The following is a 25,794-nucleotide window of genomic DNA, read 5'->3' on the forward strand; positions in this document are numbered from 1 at the left end:
ATAATCAAGGTTTTAGATTTCCATACATTTTAAAAATACATTAAATGCACTATGCATTATGTGGGTTGAATTCTATAACACCGAATAAAACAATGACTAAAAGTCCCATGATGGTAGTGACTGCCCACTACTGCTTATCCCTTATTAACCATAATTTATTCACATTACTTTACTTTCATTAAATATTTGTTTTATTTGATGACTATTATTTCATTTCAAGTCATCTCATATAGAGCTACTGCCTATGCTGTAAAAATCACTATCTTAGTAGTTCTTCAAAGTAAATAAGGTGTAGCTTAGTTGGTAGCACATGGCGCTTGCAACGCCAGGGTTGTGGGTTCGTTTCCCACGAAGGCCAGTATGAAAAAATGTATGCACTCACTAACTGTAAGTCGCTCTGGATAAGAGCGTCTGCAAAAAAAATTATACAATTTTTTTTTTTAAACTGTTCTTCAAAGTAAATAAGGTATACTTTTATGACTGCTGAATTCCAACTATAAATCACAATCCAGGCTGGCGAAGCAACTGCTTCCTATTGCACGTTCTCGCTTCTCTCCGTGTGTGTTCGTAAATTGCCTCCAGTGTATCAGAGTGCGCTCTGGGCCATTTGTAAATTCAGAGCATTGTAAAGTTGTCCTTTATTAAACAACGGGTGGGTCTAATCCTGAATGCTGATTGGTTAAAACCCACATTCCAGCCGGTGTCTATTCCACAAGTTACCACCGGCTAAATCTATTACTTTAAAATGCCTATTTACTCTGTTCCATCTGACTGCGCAATCCACTCTCATCAGCCTCCAGGCAATTTATAAACTTGATCTCCACTATAAAAAGCATCTAGGCATTATCTATTTCTTTTAGACTAATGTCGTGTATGAAGATTATGACTATTCTAGAGGGAAAAAGGAAAGATGTTTATCTTAGTTCAAAAGTAGCCAGTGGTAGGGTGACGCCCCAGGGGGGATAGGTGATTGGACGGAAGAGGGAGCAACCCATATTTTGCCATTGTTTATAAGTATGAGCTAGACAAAGAGGGGGTCAGAAGCATTCAGATTATTTTGGGACGGTGCTTCTCCAGACACCGCGGGTCTGTAACTTATGCTGTAAACTTGTGATATGAATAAAAGCTTCTAATCAAGGTGCAGCCTAAGCGGACTCTTTGTTTGACAGCAATAACCACCAACAGCCGACGGGACACGACACTAACATTTAGTTTTCAACAGCAGAGATTTGTATAAACCTTGCTGTCTGGCTCTCCGACATTTGCAACATTGTTTCAATATTCAAATTCGATCTCCAGCTGTCCCATAGTAATGAACGTGTCAGGAGTCGGGACGAGACAGACAGGCAGGCAGGTAGCATTTCTCAGCCAGTCGAAATCATGAATCAGCTGGCATCATTTTTATGGATATATACAAAGGTAAAACGAAACGAAGTGCAGCTAGTTTGCAGTCTTTCCAGCTTCAGTTTTAAGTGATTGTGTTAGCTGTGTTGTTGGCTAGCTTCTCTGAACAACAGTGTCCTGATGAGAGAGTACATTTTCATTAGCTCATTGTTATGGATGTCCAAATAAATGTCACTAGAAAACAGCTTAAACAAATGCAGCTACTGTTGTTGTTCTGGCTGCACTGTTTGACATGACTGTAAATTAGCCGTAGTTGGCTAGCTAGCAAGCAAGGGATTAGAACGTTGCCAGCCAGTACGGCAATGGAACATTTAGAACGAACGACTGGGTCGCGTCCATAGATACAGAACGACTGGGTCTCGTAGAACGCTGCTTGGGTAGCAACCCTGGATTACGATATATTAAAATATGTCAATCATTACTTGAATATGTTGGTAACCCGTTGTATAAAAGTGATAATGCCCTCGAACCTGGTGTTTGGAGGATATATTGGCACAGTTTGCATGCCCGAGACGAAACACCCGTGCCAATATATCCTCCAAACACAGGCTTCTCTGGTATTATCACTTAAGTAAATTCAGAGCGTTTCGCTCTCTGAGCATTCAGAGCGCACACTGGACGCTCTGGCCAAGGAGTAGGGTTGATCCGAGAGTTCTGACCTCACAAAGGCAGTCAAGTGCCCAAGCTAACTGGCTAAAGTTGGTTAGCTTGCTAGTTACTGCCACACACAAATGAGACACACCTCACTCTGACCATTTTAATTGCCCTAGCAGAGCTAGTTAGGCTGTTTTCATGTTATCTAGAGCATTAGTGACTAACTGTGCTGCTAGCAACAATTTAATTCAGTTTTTTGCCAACCGTTACTGATACCTGTCATATTCAACGGGTGTTCCGCATTCGTAAATAATCAGTTGTTCTGCGCTCTGGCACACTCAAACGAGAGTGGTCTGAAATCAGAGTAGATAGACAAAATTAATTTACAAAAACCACCCCATGTCTTGCTCAGGACAGACCAGACAAGTTTAAGTGGGCACGCAATGGATTGTAGTTAATTACGTTTTCTGCGCTAAACTATGTAGAATATTGGACTGCTGGAAACTTCAAATCCCTACTACGTCGCACAGTTCAGGCTTTATCTAATTTATCTGTACAGAAACTGCACATCTAGCTCACAGAAAAAAACTGAACGAAATAGAATTCAAATAATTGAACCGACGCCGGTTAAATCGCTCAGCACTAAAATCTATGTAATATAGCTTATAAAAGCAACACCTATTTATGTATCAGTGCCAGTAGCCTATGTGTCGGTCTGCAAGAGGGACTCCAACAAGAAGCTCCTCATTAAATGTATGCGTAATCTTCATTTACAAGGTTTTGGCTACACTTCTCCTCAACTCACTAACACAATAAAAGTAATTCTGCATTTCAAAAGGACTAAAAAAATTAATGAGATTCAAACCCTTGCCACAATCAGCAACAATTACATGGAGTTGGCACTCTACACAGAGAGCTATTTGACCAGTAAGTCAAACACACGTGATCTAGTTGCTTTGATTATCAGAACACGCCGTTGGACTTTTGTTAAGGACACTTTCATGAATAAGTGTTGGATCATGTCCAACTACTACGTCAACGATTTTAATTGTCCGATACAGAATTTGAACCAGATAGAATCACGGCCAGCTGTGCAAGTTATCACAGCTGACCGCCCAGAGTTCCCAGTTGTCTTGAAAGCACCAATAGTGTTTGATCACGTGCAACTACGCCAACGATTTTAATTGGCTGATGCGCATTTTGAGACGGAGAAAAAGTGTAAACTTTAAAAAAAAATCAAGTTCGGAAGTATGGCCCCACTTCCCATTAAATGGCTGGGAACACAAGTCCTATAGAAAATAATTTGGACCCAGTCTCACTGACAGAGGTAAAGAGTAAAAGGTAATTAGCCTATTCCTGGTCACCCACAAGCTCATAACGTGGTTTATGTCTGTACAGACAGTAGTGCTGAATGATGAACACCACATCGAAGAATATGGAGAACAAGCCAAGTCCTGCCTTTGTGGGGTCCCCAAAGATGAGCTTCCATTCATCTAGGAAACAATAGAAAAACCCATTAAACCCTGACTTAGACCATCAGATAATTCAGCAAGTGATGTAGTAAGTCACAATTCTGTTTAAGACAGATGGAATTAATCAGAAAAACAACAAAATGTATCACTATTTCAATGTACTTTTATAACCTTTTTAAGACATTATTTAAATAACTGTCTTTTCCTTTTCCGTATGTTTTTGTAGTTGTTATTTTTTATATGTTTATGACTTGTTTGTTATGATTTGTCTGCTATTCTCCCAGCCACAGGTAAAGAGATGGGTGGGTGGGTTGGCAGGGCTCATGGGTGGGTGGGTGGGTGGGTTGGCAGGGCTCGTGGGTGGGTGGACATGAAAAGGAAACCCTGTATTATGAATATTGTGCCACTGTGTCGTATATACAGTGAGGGAAAAAAGTATTTGATCCCCTGCTGATTTTGTACGTTTGCCCACTGACAAAGACATGATCAGTCTATAATGGTAGGTTTATTTGAACAGTGAGAGACAGAATAACAACAACAAAAATCCAGAAAAACGCATGTAAAAAATGTTAGAAATTGATTTGCATTTTAATGAGGGAAATAAGTATTTGACCCCTCTGCAAAACATGACATAGTACTTGGTGCAAATCCCCTGTTGGCAATCAGAGGTCAGACGTTTCTTGTAGTTGGCCACCAGGTTTGCACACATCTCAGGAGGGATTTTGTCCCACTCCTCTTTGCAGATCTTCTCCAAGTCATTAAGGTTTCGAGGTTGACGTTTGGCAACTCGAACCTTCAGCTCCCTCCACAGATTTTCTATGGGATTAAGGTCTGGAGACTGGCTAGGCCACTCCAGGACCTTAATGTGCTTCTTCTTGAGCCACTCCTTTGTTGCCTTGGCCGTGTGTTTTGGGTCATTGTCATGCTGGAATACCCATCCACGACCCATTTTCAATGCCCTGGCTGAGGGAAGGAGGTTCTCACCCAAGATTTGACGGTACATGGCCCCGTCCATCGTCCCTTTGATGCAGTGAAGTTGTCCTGTCCCCTTAACAGAAAAACACCCCCAAAGCATAATGTTTCCAAACTTCAGACGGGCCTGTATATGTGCTTTCTTGAACAGGGGGACCTTGCAGGCGCTGCAGGATTTCAGTCCTTCACGGCGTAGTGTGTTACCAATTGTTTTCTTGGTGACTATGGTCCCAGCTGCCTTGAGATCATTGCAAGATCCTCCCGTGTAGTTCTGGGCTGATTCCTCACCATTCTCATGATCATTGCAACTCCACGAGGTGAGATCTTGCATGGAGCCCCAGGCCGAGGGAGATTGACAGTTATTTTGTGTTTCTTCCATTTGCGAATAATCGCACCAACTGTTGTCACCTTCTCACCAAGCTGCGTGGCGATGGTCTTGTAGCCCATTCCAGCCTTGTGTAGGTCTACAATCTTGTCCCTGACATCCTTGGAGAGCTCTTTGATCTTGGCCATGGTGGAGAGTTTGGTATCTGATTGATTGAGTGCTTCTGTGGACAGGTGTCTTTTATACAGGTAACAAACTGAGATTAGGAGCACTCCCTTTAAGAGAGTGTGCTCTAATCTCAGCTCGTTACCTGTATAAAAGACACCTGGGAGCCAGAAATCTTTCTGATTGAGAGGGGATCAAATATTTATTTCCTTCATTAAAATTCAAATCAATTTTAACATTTTTGACATGTGTTTCTCTGGATTTTTTTATTGTTATTCTGTCTCTCGCTGTTCAAATAAACCTACCATTAAAATTATAGACTGATAATTTCTTTGTCGGTGGGCAAACGTACAAAATCAGCAGGGGATCAAATACTTTTTTCCCCACACTGTATGTATGTATGTATATATATATATATATATATATATATATATATATATATATATATATATATACACATACAGTGGGGGAAAAAAGTATTTAGTCAGCCACCAATTGTGCAAGTTCTCCCACTTAAAAAGATGAGAGAGGCCTGTAATTTCCATCATAGGTACACGTCAACTATGACAGACAAAATGAGAGAAAAAAAATCCAGAAAATCACATTGTAGGATGAATTTTTAATGAATTTATTTGCAAATTATGGTGGAAAATAAGTATTTGGTCAATAACAAAAGTTTCTCAATACTTTGTTATATACCCTTTGTTGGCAATGACACAGGTCAAACGTTTTCTGTAAGTCTTCACAAGGTTTTCACACACTGTTGCTGGTATTTTGGCCCATTCCTCCATGCAGATCTTCTCTAGAGCAGTGATGTTTTGGGGCTGTCGCTGGGCACGATACATGGCCCCATTCATTATTTCCTTTACACGGATCAGTCGTCCTGGTCCCTTTGCAGAAAAACAGCCCCAAAGCATGATGTTTCCACCCCCATGCTTCACAGTAGGTATGGTGTTCTTTGGATGCAACTCAGCATTCTTTGTCCTCCAAACACGACGAGTTGAGTTTTTACCAAAAAGTTATATTTTGGTTTCATCGGACCATATGACATTCTCCCAATCCTCTTCTGGATCATCCAAATGCACTCTAGCAAACTTCAGACGGGCCTGGACATGTACTGGCTTAAGCAGGGGGACACGTCTGGCACTGCAGGATTTGAGTCCCTGGCGGCATAGTGTGTTATTGATGGTAGGCTTTGTTACTTTGGTCCCAGCTCTCTGCAGGTCATTCACTAGGTCCCCCCGTGTGGTTCTGGGATTTTTGCTCACCGTTCTTGTGATCATTTTGACCCCACGGAATGAGATCTTGCGTGGAGCCCCAGATCGAGGGAGATTATCAGTGGTCTTGTATGTCTTCCATTTCCTAATAATTGCTCCCACAGTTGATTTCTTCAAACCAAGCTGCTTACCTATTGCAGATTCAGTCTTCCCAGCCTGGTGCAGGTCTACAATTTTGTTTCTGGTGTCCTTTGACAGCTCTTTGGTCTTGGCCATAGTGGAGTTTGGAGTGTGACTGTTTGAGGTTGTGGACAGGTGTCTTTTATACTGATAACAAGTTCAAACAGGTGCCATTAATACAGGTAACGAGTGGAGGACAGAGGAGCCTCTTAAAGAAGAAGTTACAGGTCTGTGAGAGCCAGAAATCTTGCTTGTTTGTAGGTGACCAAATACTTATTTTCCACCATAATTTGCAAATAAATTCATTAAAAATCCTACAATGTGATTTTCTGGAATTTCTTTTCTCAATTTGTCTGTCATAGTTGACGTGTACCTATGATGAAAATTACAGGCCTCTCTCATCTTTTTAAGTGGGAGAACTTGCACAATTGGTGGCTGACTAAATACTTTTTTTCCCCACTGTACATATATATACAGTGCCCTCCACAATTATTGGCACCCCTGTTTAAGATGTGGTCGAGGACTTCCAAAAATTCTTCTTTTTTTAAAAACAACATAGAACCCAAATGCAAAAAAATAGAAAAATCCAACCTTTTATTTAAGTACATTACTTTGGTGTAAAAAAAAAAAAATCACACATTTAGAAAAAAAATAACTTGAAATCATGTGTCCCACAATTATTGGCACCCCTGATGTTAATACTTTGTACAACCCCCTTTTGCCAACAAGACAGCACTTAATCTCCTCCTATAACATTTCACAAGATTGGAGAACACAGAGAGAGGGATCTTTGACCATTCTTCTTTGCACAATCTTTCTAGATCATCCAGTGTCCTGGGTCCTCTCTTATGCACTCTCCTCTTTAGCTCGCCCCACAGGTTTTCGATTGGGTTGAGGTCTGGGGACTGAGATGGCCATGGGAGGACCTTGAGTTTGTGACTGCTGAACCATTTTTGTGTAGATTTTGCCACATGTTTTGGATCATTATCCTGCTGAAAGACCCAATGACGACCCATCTTCAGCTTTCTGGCAGAGGCCATCAGGTTTTTATTTAAAATGTCCTGGTAGTTCAAAGCGTTCATAATGCCATGCACCCTAACAAGGCTCCCAGGGCCTTTGGAAGAGAAACAGGCCCACAGCATCACAGATCCTCCACCATACTTCACGGTGGGCATGAGGTGCTTTTCGGCATACTCATCTTTTGTTTTACGCCAGACCCACTTAGAGTGTTTGTTGCCAAAAAGCTCAATCTTAGTCACATCTGACCAAAGCACACGATCCCAGTTGAAGTCCCAGTGCCGCTTAGCAAACTCCAGACGTTTACGTTTGTGAGTGTTAGTGAGAAAAGGCTTTTTCCTTGCATGCCTCCCAAACAGCTTGTTGGCATGTAGAGAGCGTCTGATGGTTGTTTTGGAGACTTTGTGACCCCAAGATGCCACTCTTTGATGCAATTCTGTGACAGTGAGCTTAGGACTTTTTTTACTTCTCTTACCATCCTCCTCACTGTGCGTTGTGGCAAGATAAACTTGGGACCTCTTCCAGCCTTGTTTGTCACTGTTCCAGTTGTTTTAAACTTCTTAATGATTCCTCTGACTGTAGATACGGGCAAGTTAAGGCGAGTGGCTATTTTCTTGTAGCCATTGCCTGACATATGAAGGTCGACACAAATCTGCCTTACTTGAATGGTGTGTTCTCTTGTCTTTGCCATGTTGACAAATGGGTAAGAGAATTAGGCCTCTGTGTCACGTCATATTTATACCCCAGGGAAACAGGAAGTCATGAATTACTAATTAAAAGTTCCTAGATACCCTGACCAACTTTAGCAACTACAGAAAAATATATTTTAAAAAAAATCAATTAAAATTTACAGCGGGATTGTTAGGGGTGCCAATAATTGTGGGACACATGACTTCAAGTTTTTTTTTTTCTAAATGTGTGATTTTTTGTTTTACCACCAAAGTAATGTACTTAAATAAAAGGTTGGATTTTTCTCTTTTTTTGCATTTGGGTTCTATGTTGTTTAAAAAAAAAAGAGAATTTTTGGAAGTCCTCGACCACATCTTAAACAGGGGTGCCAATAATAGTGGAGGGCACTGTGTATGTATATATATATATATATATATACACACACACAGCTGAAGTCGGAAGTTTACATACAACTTAGCCAAATACATTTAAACTCAGTTTTTCACAATTCCTGACATTTAATCCTAGTAAAAATTCCCTGTTTTAGGTCAGTTAGGATCACCACTTTATTTTAAGAATGTGAAATGTCAGAATAATAGTAGAGAGAATGATTTATTTCAGCTTTTATTTATTTCATCACATTCCCAGTGGGTCAGAAGTTTACATACACTCAATTAGTATTTGGTAGCATTGCCTTTAAATTGTTTAACTTGGGTCAAACGTTTCGGGTAGCCTTCCACAAACTTCCTACAATAAGTTGGGTGAATTCTGGCCCATTCCTCCTGACAGAGCTGGTGTAACTGAGTCAGATTTGTAGGCCTCCTTGCTCGCACACGCTTTTTCAGTTCTGCCCACAAATTTTCTTTAGGATTGAGGTCAGGGCTTTGTGATGGCCACTCCAATACCTTGACTTTGATGTCCTTAAGCCATTTTGCCACAACTTTGGAACTATGCTTGGGGTCATTGTCCATTTGGAAGACCCATTTACGACCAAGCTTTAACTTCCTGACTGATATCTGGAGATGTTGCTTCAATATATCCACATAATTTTCCTTCCTATTTTGTGATGTACACCAGTCCCTCCTGCAGCAAAGCCCCCCCACAGCATGATGCTGCCACACCCGAGCTTCACGGTTGGGATGGTGTTCTTCGGCTTGCAAGCCTACCTCTTTTTCCTCCAAACATAACGATGGTCATTATGGCCAAACAGTTCTATTTTTGTTTCATCAGACCAGAGGACATTTCTCCAAAAAGTACGATCTTTGTCCCCATGTACAGTTGCAAACCGTAGTCTGGCTTTTTTATGGCGGTTTTGGGATTCTTTCAGGTTATGTCGATATAGGACTCGTTTTACTGTGGATATATAAACTTTTGTACCTGTTCCCTCCAGCATCTTCACAAGGTCCTTTGCTGTTGTTCTGGGATTGATTTGCACTTTTTGCACCAAAGTACGTTCATCTCTAGGAGACAGAACGCATCTTCTTCCTGAGCGGTATGACGGCTGCGTGGTCCCATGGTGTTTATACTTGCATACTATTGTTAGTACAGATGAACGTGGTACCTTCAGGCGTTTGGAAATTGCTCCCAAGGATGAACCAGACTTGTGGAGGTCTACAATAATATTTCAGAGGTCTTGGCTGATTTCTTTTGATTTTCCCATGATGTCAAGCAAAAAGGCACTGAGTTTGAAGGTAGGCCTTGAAATACATCCACAGGTATACCTCCAATTGACTCAAATGATGTCAATTAGCCTATCAGAAGCTTCTAAAGCCATGACATCATTTTCTGAAAATGTCCAAGCTGTTTAAAGGCACCGTCAACTTAGTGAATGTAAACTTCTGACCCACTGGAATTGTGATACAGTGAATTATAAGTGAAATAATCTGTCTGTAAACAATTGTTGGAAAAATTACTTGTGTCATGCACAAAGTAGATGTCCTAACCGGCTTGCCAAAACTATAGTTTGTTAACAAGAAATTTGTGGATTGGTTGAAAAACGAGTTTTAATGACTCCAACCTAAGTTTATGTAAACTTCCGACTTCAACTGTATATATACAGCTCTGGAAAAAATTAAGAGACCACTACACATTTTTCTAAAATCAGCATCTCTACATGTATGACAGCCATTCCATTCCAGTGTTTGTTGAATTCCAACACAGGCACACCTCATTCTACTGAATTAGGTACTGATTAGGTGATCACCTGAACCAAATCTTATTTAACGAGGAAAAGTATAAAAACCACTGCTGTGGTCATCACTATCCTCTTGCAATAGGACCAGCTGGATGGCAAAAACAGTGCTAATAGTACCGCAAAAGTAATATTAATCAAAAAAGAACTATTGACCATGCCAAAAGAGTTGAAAAGGAAAATTTTGAGTGAGGAAAAGAACAGTTCAATTCTGGCTTTACTGGCAGAGGGATACAGTGAGCGTCAGGTTGCTTCTTAAAATTTCAAAGACAGCGGTTCATAAGAACAAGGTCAAGCAGCAGACATTGGGGACAACAAAGCTACAGACCGGCAGAGGGCAAAAACGACTCTCTACTGACCGGGATTACCACCAACTCATTCGAATGTCACTCAACAACCGTAGGATGACATCAATTGAACTACAAAAATAATGGCAAAGGGCAGCTGGGGTGAAGTGCACGGCGAGGACGGTTTGAAACCGGCTCCTAGGGGCAGGACTGAAGTCTTGCAAAGCTAGAAAAAAGCCCTTCATCAATGAGAAGCATAGAAGAGTCAGGCTGAGGTTTGCAAAAGACCATAAGGATTGGACCATAGAGGACTGGAGTAAGGTCATCTTCTCTGATGAGTCCAATTTTCAGCTTTGCCCAACACCTGGTCGTCTAATGGTTAGACGGAGACCTGGAGAGGCCTACAAGCCACAGTGTCTCACACCCACTGTGAAATTTGGTGGAGGATCGGTGATGATCTGGGGATGCTTCAGCAAGGCTGGAATCGGGCAGATTTGTCTTTGTGAAGGATGCATGAATCAAGCCACGTACAAGGTTGTACTGGAAGAAAACTTGCTTCCTTTTGCTCTGACATTGTTCCCCAACAGGACAATGCGCCATGCCACACAGCCAGGTCAATCAAGGTGTGGATGGAGGACCACCAGATCAAGACCCTGTCATGGCCAGCCCAATCTCCAGACCTGAACCCCATTGAAAACTTCTGGAATGTGATCAAGAGGAAGATGGATGGTCACAAGCCATCAAACAAAGCCGAGCTGCTTGAATATTTGTGCCAGGAGTGGCATAAAGTCACCCAACATCAATGTGAAAGACTGGTGGAGAGCATGCCAAGACGCATGAAAGCTGTGATTGAAAATCAGGGTTATTCCACCAAATATTGATTTCTGAACTCTTCCTAAGTTAAAACATTAGTATTGTGTTGTTTAAAAATGAACATGAACTTATTTTCTTTGCATTATTCGAGGACTGACAGCACTGCATCTTTTTTGTTATTTTAACCAGTTGTCATTTTCTGCAAATAAATGCTCTAAATAACAATATTTTTATTTGGAATTTGGGAGAAATGTTGTCAGTAGTTTATAGAATAAAACAAAAATGTTAATTTCACCCAAACACATACCTATAAATAGTAAAACCAGAGAAACTTATATTTTTGCAGTGGTCTCTTAATTTTTTCCAGAGCTGTATATACACACACACACACACACAACCAAAAGTCTGTGGACACCTGCTTGTCGAACATCTCATTCCAAAATCATGGGCATTAATATGGAGTTGGTCCCCCCTTTGCTGCTATAACAGCCTCCACTCTTCTGTGAAGGCTTTCCACTAGATGTTGGAACATTGCTGCGGGGACTTGCTTCCATTCAGCCACAAGAGCATTAGTGAGGTCGGGCACTGATGTTGGGCGATTAGGCCTGGCTCGAAGTCGGTGTTCCAATTCATCCCAAAGGTGTTTGATGGGGTTGAGGTCAGGGCTCTGTGCAGGCTAGTCAAGTTCTTCCACACCGATCTCGACAAACCATTTCTGTATGGACCTCGCTTTATGCACGGGGGCATTGTCATGCTGAAACAGGAAAGGGCCTTCCCGAAACTGTTGCCACAAAGTTGGATGCATAGAATCGTATAGAATGTCATTGAATGCTGTAGCATTAAAGATTTCCCTTCACTGGAACTGAGGAGCCCGAACCATGAAAAACAGCCCAAGACCATTATTCCTCCTCCACCAAACATTACAGTTGGCACTATGCATTGGGGCAGGTAGTGTTCTCCTGGCATCCACCATGTTCTGTGAGCTTGTGTGGCCTACCACTTCGCGGCTGAGCCTTTGTTGCTCCTAGACTTTCCACTTCACAACAACAGCACTTACAGTTGACCTGGGCAGCTCTAGCAGGGTAGAAATTTGACCAACTGACTTGTTGGAAATGTGGCATCCTATGACGGTGCCACGTTGAAAGTCCCTGAGCTCTTCAGTAAGGCCATTCTACTGCCAATGTTTGACTATGGAAATTGCATGGCTGTGTGCTCGACTTTATACACCTGTCAGCAATGGGTGTGGCTGAAATAGCCAAATCCACTAATTTGAAGGGGTGTCCACATACGTTTGTATGTATGTATACACACACACACACACACACACACACACACAGTCAAAAGTTTGGACACCTACTCATTCAAGGGTTTTTCTGACATTTTTACATTGTATAATAATAGTGAAGACATCAAAACTATGAAATAACACATATTGAATCATGTAGTAACCAAAAAAAGTGTTAAAAAAATCAAAATATATTTTATATTTGAGATTCTTCACATAGCCACCCTTTGCCTTGATGACAGCTTTACACACTCTTGGCATTCCCTCAACCAGCTTCATGAGGTAGTCACCTGGAATTCATTATAATTAACAGGTGTGCCTTCTTAAAAGTTAATTTGTGGAATTCCTTTCCTTCTTAATGCATTTGAGCCAATCAGTTGTATTGTGACACCGTAAAGCATGGAGGAGGAGGTGTTATGGTGTGGGGGTGCTTTGCTGGTGACACCGTCTGTGATTTATTTAGAATTCAAGGCACACATAACCAGCATGGCTACCACAGCATTCTGCAGCGATACGCCATCCCATCTGGTTTGGGCTTAGTGGGACTATCATTTGTTTTTCAACAGGACAATGACCCAACATACCTCCAGGCTGTGTAAGGGCTATTTTAACAAGAAAGAGAGTGATTGAGTGCTGCATCAGATGACCTCAACCCAACTGAGGTGGTTTGGGATGAGTCGGACAGCAGAGTGAAGGAAAAGCAGCCAACAAGTGCTCAGCATATGTGGGAACACCTTCAAGACTGTTGGAAATGCATTCCAGGTGAAGCTGGTTGAGAGAATGCCAAGATTGTGCAAAGCTGTCATCAAGGCAAAGGGTGGCAATTTGAAGAATCTCAAATAGAAAATATATTTTGTTTAACACTTTTTGGGTTACTACATGATTCCATGTGTTATTTCATAGTTTTGATGTCTTCACTATTATTCTACAATGTAGAAAATAGTAAAAAATAAAGAAAAACCCTTGAATGAGTAGGTGTGTTCAAACTTTTGACTGGTACTGTACAAATACATACATAAATGTGTCTTCCCAGTGCATTCGGAAAGTATTCGGACCCCTTGACTTTTTCCACTTTGTTACGTTACAGCCTTATTCAAAAATTTATTAAATATTTATCCCCCTCATCAATCTACACACAATACCCCATAATTGCCAACCAAAACAGGTTGCTAGAACTTTTTTCAAATGTATAGAAAATAAAAAACAGAAATATTCTATTTACATAAGTATTCAGACCCTTTACTCAGTACTTTGTTGAAGCACCTTTGGCAGCAATTACAGCCTCGAGTCTTCTTGGGTATGATGCTACAAGCTTGGCACACCTGTATTTGGGGAGTTTCTCCTATTCCTCTTTGCAGATCCTCTCAAGCGCTGTCAGGTTGGATGGTGAGAGCATTGCTGCACAGCTATTTTCAGGTCTCTCCAGCAGGGGCGGCCTGTTCAATAGGGCGATATGGGCGACGCACTGCCAAACGGGAAAAGGAAGGGATTTTTTTTCTAATCAATTATATCACGGCAACAGTAGTTATCAGTGTTGTAATCTATACGTCTGATCTGCCACAGTGCCACACTGCCACTAAATGTCGAATCAGGCTAAAGTCGTGCTTCAAATGGCTCCACCCCCTTTTGGGGCGATTTCAGTCAGATTGAAAATCGCCCAGAACTTCTGTCATAGACTCCCATGTAAAATCTATTTTTTTCAAATTTCAGAGCCTTCAATACAATCTCAATGGGTGTCTGTGGGGATGCACTTACGCGCTTTCGTCACATGAACGTAACTAAGAAAAGAGAGGGTAGCAGCGTCAATCAATTCACTACTACTATCAACATGGCTAGGCTTCAGTGCAACTCGATTGTGTCTTTGAAAGAATTTCCTTTTTGTCGGCGAACAAATGAAGATAAATTGGCAACGAAACAATTAGGACCTCCCAGACCAAATTTAATAATTCAACAGGTTTCTACTAAAAGGGGGAAGTCCTACACCCGAGGATTTTCCAAAAAATGGTACGAACGAAAAAATAACATTGCCACTCAACTGGATGAGGGATACAGGCTAGCTGTCCGCCGCCACAACGATGAGGTTAGTGTTGATAATCACAAGTTTACTGGAGAACTGAGACCAAGTAGAGACTTTGGACAGGGTGGATATGGTTATATTGCGATATTGTCAATACAGTATATCGTAAAGTATCACTATGTAACTCGATTTCTTTCACCCCAATCCCTCAAATTAACGGTAAATAACTGAATTGTTTGCCCCACATTTAGCTAAGATGATTAGCTAGCCAGCTAAAATGTTTTATTTAGTTAGCAGTCGCATCTACAATAGTTTACTGTCAATAACATGTCTCCAAAAATGACGTGGTGTCTCCAATTGTGTTGACATTTTACAATTGCGATGCGCATCCATGAGTATCCACTTTCTGTAGCTCAGCTGGTAGAGCACGGCGCTTGTAACGCCAAGGTAGTGGGTTCGATCCCCGGGACCACCCATACACAAAAATGTATGCACGCATGACTGTAAGTCGCTTTGGATAAAAGCGTCTGCTAAATGGCATATTATTATTATTATTATTATTATTCCAGCCTTGTGTAGGTCTCCAATTTTGTCCCTGACATCCTTGGAGAGCTCTTTGGTCTTGGCCATGGTGGAGAGTTTGGAATCTGATTGATTGATTGCTTCTGTGGACAGGTGTCTTTTATACAGGTAACAAGCTGAGATTAGGAGCACTCCCTGAGATCAGTCAATAAATGATTCTGGTATTGACTTATATGCTGCCCCTGTCTTCATGTTGTTGCTGGACATATCTTTTTAAAAATGTGTGTAGGTCACCTAAATCATCAGAAAAATTGCCCCTCCTGAGAATTTTTTCAGGAGCCGCCACTGCTCTCCAGAGATGTTCGAACAGGTTCAAGTCCAGGCTCTGGCTGGGCCACTCAAGGATATTCAGAGACTTGTCCCGAAGCCACTCCTGCGTTGTCTTGGCTGTGTGCTTAGGGTCGTTGTCCAGTTGGAAGGTGAACCTTCGCCCCAGTCTGAGGTCATGAGCGCTCTGGAGCAGGTTTTCATCAAGGATCTATGTACTTTACTCTGTTCATCTTTCCCTCGATTCTGACTAGTCTCCCAGTCCCTGCCGCTGAAAAACATCCCCACAGCATGATGCTGCTACCACCATGCTTCACCGTAGGTGAAGGTTTCCTGTAGCTCAGTTGGGAGAGCATTGCGCTTGCAATGCCAGGGTTGTGGGTCCGTTTCCCACGGGGGGCCAGTATGAAAATTTATGCACTCACTAACTAAGTCACTCTGGATAAGAGCGTCTGCTAAATGACTAAAATGTAAAATGTTTCCTCCAGACGTGACACTTGGCATTCAGGCCAAAGAGTTTAATCAGGTTTTCATCAGACCAGAGAATCTTGTTTCTCATGGTCTGAGAGTCCTTTAGGTGCCTTTTGGCAAACTCCAAGAGGGCTGTCATGTGCCTTTTACTGAGGAGTGGCTTCCGTCTGGCCACTCTACCATAAAGGCCTGATTGGTGGAGTGCTGCAGAGACGGTTGTCCTTCTGGGAAGTTCTCCCATCTTCATAGAGGAACTCTAGAGCTCTGTCAGAGTGACCATCGGGTTCTTGGTACCAAGGCCCTTCTTCCCCTATTGCTCAGTTTGGCCGGGCGGCCAGCTCTAGTCTTGGTGGTTCCAAACTTCTTCCATTTAAGAATGATTGAGGCCACTGTGTTCTTGGGGACCTTCAATGCTGCAGAAATGTTTTGGTACCCGTCCCCAGATCTGTGCCTCGACACAATCCTGTCTCGGAGATCTACGGACAATTCCTTCGATCTCATGGCTTGGTTTTTGCTCTGACATGCACTGTCAACTGTGGGACCTTATAGACAGGTGTGTGCCATTCCAAATCATGTCCAATCAATTGAATTTACCACAGGTGGACTCCAATGAAGTTGTAGAAACATCTCAAGGATGATCAATGGAAACAGGATGCACCTGAGCTCAATTTCGAGTCTCCTAGCAGAGCCCGGACTGAAAATAGCTGTGCAGCAACACTCCCCATCCAACCTGACAGAGCTTGAGAGGATCTGCAGAGAAGAATGGGAGAAACTCCCCAAATACAGGTGTGCCAAGCTTGTAGCATCATACCCAAGAAGACTCGAGGCTGTAATCGCTGCTTCAACAAAGTACTGAGTAAAGGGTCTGAATACTTATGTAAATGTGATTTTTTTTTATTTATTTTTTTATACATTTGCTAAAACTTATAAAAACCTGTTTTTGCTTTTTCATTATGGGGTATTGTGTGTAGATTGATGAAGAAATAAACCCTTTAATCCATTTTAGAATAAGGCTGTAACACAACACAATGTGGAAAAAGTGAAGGGGTCTGAATACTTTCCGAATGCACTGTGTTTACACACACAATGAATGACAATGAATGACTATAAACAATGAATGACTACAATTAAAATGTTAAATGCCTGCAACTTAAGACACGTTTTGAATTGTTGGGACTGTCCTTTAAATATTTTCACTGACTAATTATTGCCTGTTCTACTGAGGTATGTGTACATTAGTGCACTACGGGAAGCATAGGCAGCCTTACCGTTGTTATACGACTGAAGGAACATCTGAATGAGACTGAAGCTGCCTCCTGTGCAGTCCAGCAACACATTGCCAATGCTCCACCCCTCTGTGCTTTGTCTTTGGTAGTTCATGTAGGCCTGAGGACACACACAGACAGTGTGTGATCATGAAAATCAATAGCATCATACATTTCCAAGTGAGGTGCAACAACATCTACTGTAACAAATGCTAATTATATAAGCTAAAACCATCCAATATGCAGTAAAATATTGTGAAATCCATACCTGTGGGATGTATTTGACGAGGGTGACACCTAGCTTGATGTAAGAGAAATAGTAGAGATATTCCAGCCAGGTGATCTTATTGGCCACAGCAACAAAGAGGGTGACCAGGGCAAACGTCCAACCAATCACCAGAAGGCCAATAGCAATCTTGGACACCTTCTGCCCTCCTCTCTGCAACACAGACACACAGGAACACTCTAAATCACTTTCAACATTATTTTAACTGTCAATGTTTAATCGAGGCCTTGACAAAAATGCTTTCCTTCCCCCCCAAGAAAACTGCTCAAAGGATCAAATGAATATCAGTTTTTGCCAACAATCAAAACATAAGCTAATCAATATTTGGCCAGCCAACATCTGTCTCCAGTCTATAACCAAGGGGGACATCTAGGAAGTCACTAAAGACTGGTCTTTTGTTACTCACTTCATAGATGGCACACTGAGAGACATACACAAGAGTCAGCACAACTGCATGGAGACTGAAGAACACATCGTTGGTATCCACTGGGTTTACACCATTTGGATTTATCTTCAAAAACTCTTCCTGTAAATAAAGAAACACACTGTTATATAACCACATGGAGTAAAAACCGAGTCAATAAGACCATAGAAGATTATCCAGCGCAAATCCCCATTGGTATCAAGTCAGGATTCGTCACAATTTGTTATACTGTTTGTGAGGGCATGCAAACGGTTACCTTCACGTATGGAACCCAGAAGAGGCCTACATTGAAGACACTGTAGGCAATGAAGCCTGTCAAGTTGAGTGCCAGAAAATCAAAGTTCAGCCCCACCACACTGTCAAACAGACAAAGTTAGTCAGAAACCATATCCAAAGGTCCTTTAGCTCTAAATCCTGTGATGCAGAGGATTTTGAAAAAAGTGTCAAAGGCACTACCTTTTTCTTCTCCAGTTCTCATATACTTGAGGGTAGAATGAGATAGACCATGCTAGGAAGTAAATCCAACCAATTACTTGGTTAATTATATCAATGATGTTGCTTCTAATGACCAAGAAACGGATTCTGGTCTTATGGCTGGAAAACATAAATGAGACTTTTAGTACTTTATGTTGGTTTAAAAATCAGTCTGAAAGTGAGAAACTCTCATGGAGTTGAAATTCACTAAGAGACAGAAACCCTGTACAGCTCACCTTGCAATGTCAGTGTTGTTGCTGTATAAATAGGCTGTCACCTGACCCACATGTTCAGCATGAACCTCAAAAGTGCTTGATGTGGTGTTTGCAGGCAACTCTACCTGGAGATCAGATTTACATAACATAAAACGTTGGAAATACTGCACATAAATAATAATAAAATATATAAAAAGTTACTGTAAACAATTGTTACATTTGGACATAATATGCATTTATGGCTACAACATAAGCGCTAGTATTGATTTTACACACTGTGACCACTGTAGTTAATTGAAATATGACAGATGCAGATATCAAAGTGCATTAATATTCAATTACATGGTTCTTGGTTCTTGCTTTTCAGTGAGTTTGAATGAAACAAAACGCATACCTGCTGAGGCAGTTGAAGTATTGAGGTAACATTTGCAGAGGAGTCAGTGAAGTTAAAAAGAATGAGTGCTGAGACATTCAGAGGAGCGCTGCAAAAAGAAAGAAATGCCAAACACTGCATCAAATTATCACAACAAATAGATATAATACTGATACAAACTGGTAGTAGATGCCCAGCTAGAAGAACAGTTACCTAGTCGTTATGGTGATATTGGCTGAACCTTTCTCCTCCAGATTTACAGTGGCTGGAGCAGATAGGGATACACTCCCATCTGTTGAAGGAATATGACATTTCAGTATTCAAATAGGGATGTTTAAATGGCCAGATATTAAATCAGAGCTTATGTTGGTTGGACAAGGGCAAACTCACCACATGTAATGACTGTACAGAGAGTTATGACCAAGAATGACAGAAAGTTCTTATCTGCCATCTCGAGGGATAGCTGAACTCTGAAAGTGCAAAAGAGGAAGATATGACGTGTATGAGGAACATTGCTGACCAAACAATCTGCATTAGTCAACATATGCCTCCATACAAATCCATAATGACAACAGCAATGTGCCATATATATCACGGTAAAAGAGTTTCGTCTGAACAACAATAGTTAGCTGGTTCAATACAGTATCTAATCCTGAAATCAACTAATTATACATTACCGCAGCTGAGTAGTCCTTTGTTTTCCTCTGCTTCTGTGAGCTGGTACTAATGTTAGGTCATATGACTTCGCTCGTGTAGGCTATGACGCGCTATCTAGGGTGCGTTCAAGACTTTCAATGTTGTGGGATGTTTAACACGGCGCAGTTAAAACAATCCTTAAGAGGTGGTTCTACTAAGCTAACATATGGAATTGTTTTAAGATAGCCATACCAAGTATAATTTAGCTATTAGATTTGGAATTTTAGGACCCCGAAATAATTTGATGAAACATTTAATTTTACCTTACTGCTATGTGTCCATAGAAACGCATTGAATAACAGATTCATACATGGAAAAACAGATAGACAAAAAGTAAAACAAAAATAGATATCAGAAAGATTAGATTTTTACCCATTTGTAACCACTTTTTGGGGGGGCACTAAACTACTTCCATATATACTTCCTTTGATTTGTTAAACTGGTACCGTGCCAGGGCAAGCATTATGGGCGGGCCCTAGGGGGCCTGGCCCGCTCAACCTTACCTCCTTGCCCGTCCAAATAAAATATTGAAATATTGATGATCAGTGGCGACCTATCATTCAGAGCCCCACATTTTTAGCAAAAAAAAAGAAACACACAAAAAAATAAAACGTGTCAACTCAATAATTGAGTTAATAAAGCCACTTTTTTGATTTCTTGAGAAAGGCAGCTCCAAAATGCAGGTGTTTCAGCCTAGCTCAGTGCTTTCTGTGGAGGTTGAGCATCCAACAGAAAAGACAGAGCGTAAGTGTTGGTAATGTTCTCTAGTTGCGCCGTGATTAGCTCAGTGTTCTGTCACTCATGGGGACACTTGTCACCACCAAATCTAAGGGCAGAGCTCGGAAATTCAAGCCCATTGGGTGCTGCCATAGAGTTACATTAGAAGTGCCCATCCAAGAAGGCTCAAGGTCATTGGCCACAGATAAAATGATGTAAAATCGCGTTATATCTACAGTAGCTTTGATTGGACTGATAATGTCAACGTCATACTTTCAAAATCTTAGCTATCAGTCATCATCACGAATCAAGTCAACAATCTACTGGCAAATCCTTTTTAATCATCCTTGTCATATGAAGAGAAATAATGAAGATAAATTATAGATAAAACGTATCGGTGCTCATCGGCCATTGGACATAAACATTACACAACAAGTTTGAAATCGCAAATTCAACAATGAATGGTTTGGAAGGAATCAGTGGCTAACTGCAAGCATTGCAAAGCAATCACTAGCCTGCTATTCAGTGGAGTGGCTGTGTGGTCCCAAGTCTGGATTTAAGGGTCTCTTTTCCAAGCTTAAAATGATAAACATTGAACATTGGCCATGCTGTCAATGAAGCATGATTTGTGCGCGCTCAAAACAACTGTTAACTCACTGCAAAATCTGACTTCAGTGAGTTCAAGACAACTGGGAACTCTGGAAAAACGAGCTCAGTCAAGGGAAAATATGTTTTGAACGGTCATCCAACTCGGAATTGTTAATCTGGAACTCGGGCCTCTTTCTAGAGCTACGACCTGAAGATTACTGAAGTCATCATGATTCGACCTTGTTTTTTCCTGAGTTCCCTGTTGTCTTACATGCACCATAAATCCAGAGAATGCCAGACTTTGATGACAAAGTTTGATGACAAAATTTGCCCACGAAGGACCGCCGCGCCACCTTCCTGTTCAAGTGAGCACAGCACAACAAGGTGAGTCCAAAAATGTATTGTATGCTGCTGCAAAAATGATGTAATATGCCAGGGAGATATGTATACCGTAGCTAAGAAAGTAATACTAAGTATGTTGTGTAGTAAACTGTTAGTAGCCCATGTACCTCACCATAAAATAATTTGGTATATTTTCCCCTCTTAACTCTTAAATGTATTGTCCCCATATTTGGGGATCCTATTAGATTTTTTTTATTCAATTCAGTCGGGTATGAGAACGGTAGTCCCTATCTGCAAAAGCAGGGTGTCTGCGTTAAGCTGAGTATCTTGGCTATTGATCTGTGCCTTAAAATCTTTGGTGTGACTTACTACCATATATGGGCATATGAATGTATAAGGGCAGGCCGAGCCGATGACCTCATTTCAAGATGGCTGCTACCTACGTTTCAGTTAGTGTTGTGAAGCATAAACGAAATAAACACAGAATACGTCGATGCACACCGAAAGCCGGGACTCCACAGATCATGAGGATGTCTTCTTTGTCTGCCTGTGATCTACCGTTATTGATCACCAGCCCCGAGAGTCAAAATGTTTATTTTACTCAACGTTTTCACCAAACAGCAAACATCTTACAAGATAAGCTTCGATTTGGTCTGTGTTTGAGATATAGCTACATGGGGGATATGAAATTAATTCTTAGGTTGGTAGGATAAATCTCGCCTATTGGCAATATCTGATGAGGTATGACTTAATGGCAACATCGAATGTCCACCGAGTGACTATATCTTTGCGCATGAAAAATATGCCTAGGCTAAACGTTCAGGCATTTTGGAGAGGTTGAAAAAACACTTGGATATCCCATGTATGTCCCCCAAGAACCCCACAATGTTTGAGAGAGGTTGCTGTTGTAGAAATTTTGTTTTTTTAGTGAACAATAACTTTTAGGCACATCCAGTGTGCAAAAACAGTGCATTTACCACAATCGGACACTTTGGAGAGGTTGAAAGGACACTTGAATGTACCCCATAACACCACCACAATGTTTGAGTGAGGTTGCAATGGTAGAAATTGTGTTTTTAACTGAACAAATAGCATTTAGGGATTGCAAATATGTAATAGCACTGGAATTATCTAATTTACAGACATATGCCACTTTGGAGAGGTTTAGGGACACTTGGAAACATCCTGTGACCACACCTGACACCACTTAATAAAACATCTGCCCATTTCTAGTTGTTAGGTCTATCAATCCCTTTTTTTCCTGATATTGTTCACATGTTGTGGAAGCCATCTGATGTGTTTCCAGCTCTGGGAATCAATAATTCACTTATAGCTTATCAAAGAAAGCTGACTTTCAAAATAAAAATAAACAGTTATTTTGTGTGTGCTTGATCTTGTGTATTTTGAACTATGTAATGCCTATCTATCTTCTGATCATTTCCTCATAATCTCCCAGATGTCTTCTTTCCAAATATACCAAGTTGTGGCATGTCAGAGTCATGTAATTACACATGAATAGCAGTTACTTTTGTGTATGTCTATTTAGGCGGAAATCTAAATTTTGCCTACTGTTCTGACTTGGTGGTGCACATGTAGCCTATAACTTGTTTTAGAGAAATGTAATCATTGAATATTGTAAGAGCTTTCATTGTCTGCTTATATGCCCCCTTTATTTATCCTACGGTTCTGAGAACACTGTATGAACGGCCCATGTTCTGAATTCTGTTGCTGTACATTTCAAAAGTGATGAACAAATAGTTATATTGACTACGTCCGTCCTAGCTCGCTCATTAATGTCTTAATCGAAATTACAGATTGCCTCTTATCCACTTGTCATCCCCTTATGCCATAGTTTGTACATCTCAGTTGTCAGTAGAAACCACATCTTTTTAAGCAAGTCAGCCATATCAGCTGACTTGACAGTAAATGAGGCTGAATTAACTGTTTCGCTGCCAGACAAGGTTCCGCTGATAGCCAGGTGTAGCAGTAGTAAGGTGTTGGGACTCTGCAGTTGGGACAGCTTTATGTAGGCCTTAAAAGTTTGTGGGCACGTTTGTCACCGTAATGTATTGTTTAGTGTGGTGTTGTGTAGTGGCTTTGCTGGCATGCATCCCACAATTTTTTGTTTTGTTTGCCCCACCAAGATTTACATTCTAAAATCGCCACTGTTGATAATTAATTTGACCGAGACGCACGCCAAACGAAAGATCTCAGATAAACCATCCGAGCGAGCGAAACAGCGCACCACTGTCTCCATATGTGTAGACCATGTATCTGATACTGTCTGGACAAAAGGAGTATCGCATGTCATACTTTTTCTGGCCACACAGAAACGCTGTTTCGCTCGCTAGTTAGAGCAGAGCGGAAGATGCGAAGCAAGAGGGCTCACTCTCACCAAAATCTGGCCTGAATAAGCCCGATGCATTTATATGGGCATAACGCAGACCTAAGCTTGTCGCCTGAATTCCCGCCTTTGGGACAACGACTCGCATTGTTAGGGCGTAGACATGAGCATCTCGTCATTATATAGGCCTGCAGATCTCTGGTTTCAGCCACTTGCAAATTAGAAAGGAAATTTGGCGGGTGCACAGTGCACTGTTTGGATGCTGGTTCCCCTAAAGTAAATTGATGTTTTGCCAAAATTATAAGATTACTCCTGTCTAAATAAAATAATTCAAAATACTTTACCAGAGAGCTTGACTTAGCTATGGATTGTTTCATAGGCCTATGCCTATTTGGGAAGACAGAAATGTGGGCAGCGCGCGTGTCAATAGGCCTAGCAGATTGAGTTTCGGCAGTCAGTGAAAATAATCTAAAACGTGTGAAGATAATGTGTCTAGAGTATAATTTAAAATGTTGAGACAAGAAGAAGGCTTGTTGTGTGTGGCAAAGATATGGGTGTCTCTCTCCAGAATGCATGCACTCAGCTCTCCAGAATGTGCGTCGCTGTCTCTCGCCAATTCTTGCACATTCATTGTTTCATTGTGTGAATTGTTTGCCCTTTTGATTGTTTACTTGATAAATTCCCTATTACATATGTAACCAGTAGGCCTAGTAAATGTACCGTTAATCCCTGTCATTTGGTTACATTAATTTCTGTTAATGAATGTATTAGTCATTTACGGTTGTCATTCTCGGAGTGGAAACGTTGTTTGCAGAGTTCATTTCCTACTACACTTGTGAGAAACAAGTTTTGGTTTATTTCATAACCATCATTTAAGAGTTTTGTAAATGTTTTCATTGTCTTTTGTTTGGAGTGCTCCATGTGAGTATGTGTGTGGTTTCTCTGTCCTGATAAAGTTGAGGGAGCACAAGTGCCTGAGCACGCCAACCTGCTGAGCTAATACAATGCTGCACTTCACTAACAATAGCTCAAATCAAGACACAGGCGGGGTAGAGAGATTAATGCGATTGAATGAACCCGCATTTTCATCAGGATATTTTCTACTGCTTTTATTTGTTGGCTTTAGGCCCATGTATTTTACTTAGTTGATGGAAGTTATATGCCTACTGCTGCATTGGCATATAGGCGATCTCTGAGTTCCATGTGCTAATAGCCGCCGATGGATCACAGTGTATCAATGTGTCCATATGGCAAAGGCTGTTGCTGTTGCAATTTGTTTAATTTACATTTTTATATGATCATTTTCATTCAGATTTTGAGAAACGAAAACATTATTATTGAAATGTAATAATTGCAAATGTAGCTAAATATACTAGTTTCACATAGCAGAGGTGTGGGCTCGAGTCACATGACTTGGACTCGAGTCTGACTCAAGTCGACTTGATAGACTTTAAATTCTGGCCAGGTTTTGTAACTTTTTGTCACATATTTTGGGTCTTCACTAGTTACCACAGCCACAAAGTCAGAAGGCCCGCCCTACTCTACCAATCTGATGAGAGATGCGAATGTTGACTTTTGCCGCGTTCAAAGCAACTGGGATCTCGGAAATCTCCTACTTTTGTCTTTATTTCAAGACAACTGGACAACTGGGAAGTCGTGAAAAAATGCAGTTTATTTTTGTATCTAGCGTTTTGAAAATGCATAATTGTTTATGGCTGTAAAGACACATTCACGCATACACCCAAGCTCACATACTACTGACAACTCACACACTTCCATGGAAGCACCACATAAGCTGCTGCCATAATTCATTGATTTACCATTCGATGCTGCTATATTTATTATTAGTTAGTATTTTTCCTGCTACCCGCCACTTCAGGCCATTTACATAAAAAAATAATAATAATACATTAACTCTAGAGTACAATCAATTTCCTTCACTATGGAACAGAACCAAAACTCTATACATTTCTTAGATGTACTTGTTACAAAGGGACAATCTAAGTACTACAGTTTACAGAAAACGTAGATAAAATATTATTATACACACAGCTGATAGTTTTCACCCTCTCCCCCTAAAAAGAGGTTTACCAGTAGGCCAACTTCAGACTGTGTCGCATCGGTGACACAGGAAGAATATGA

The 25,794-nt window shown here is 41.0% G+C and overlaps 1 protein-coding gene across 1 annotated transcript; it reads right to left on the minus strand.

Moving 5' to 3' along the window:
- Window positions 1-1,890: 1,890 nt before the first annotated feature.
- LOC121533596 (cystinosin) lies at window positions 1,891-19,706 on the minus strand. The gene is made up of 11 exons (XM_041839682.2): window positions 19,643-19,706; window positions 19,356-19,435; window positions 19,179-19,257; window positions 18,987-19,074; window positions 18,614-18,717; window positions 18,360-18,497; window positions 18,160-18,259; window positions 17,886-18,005; window positions 17,462-17,632; window positions 17,197-17,314; window positions 1,891-3,491 (listed from the first exon to the last, which is right to left on the minus strand). The coding sequence occupies exons 2-11, from the start codon at window positions 19,414-19,416 to the stop codon at window positions 3,349-3,351; spliced, it is 1,122 nt and encodes a 373-aa protein (XP_041695616.1). The 5' UTR covers window positions 19,417-19,435; window positions 19,643-19,706; the 3' UTR covers window positions 1,891-3,348.
- Between the last annotated feature and the right edge of the window lie 6,088 nt (window positions 19,707-25,794).

This window comes from Coregonus clupeaformis, chromosome 20, assembly GCF_020615455.1.
Source record: "Coregonus clupeaformis isolate EN_2021a chromosome 20, ASM2061545v1, whole genome shotgun sequence".
Taxonomy (NCBI): domain Eukaryota; kingdom Metazoa; phylum Chordata; class Actinopteri; order Salmoniformes; family Salmonidae; genus Coregonus; species Coregonus clupeaformis.

Coding starts and splice junctions, on each gene's coding strand:
- LOC121533596 (XM_041839682.2), bottom strand. CDS start 19,416: ATGGCAGATAAGAACTTTCTGTCATTCTTGGTCATAACTCTCTGTACA. Junction 19,258..19,355: donor CTGTACAGTCATTACATGTG/GTGAGTTTGCCC, acceptor TTCCTTCAACAG/ATGGGAGTGTATCCCTATCT. Junction 19,075..19,178: donor AATATCACCATAACGACTAG/GTAACTGTTCTT, acceptor TTCTTTTTGCAG/CGCTCCTCTGAATGTCTCAG.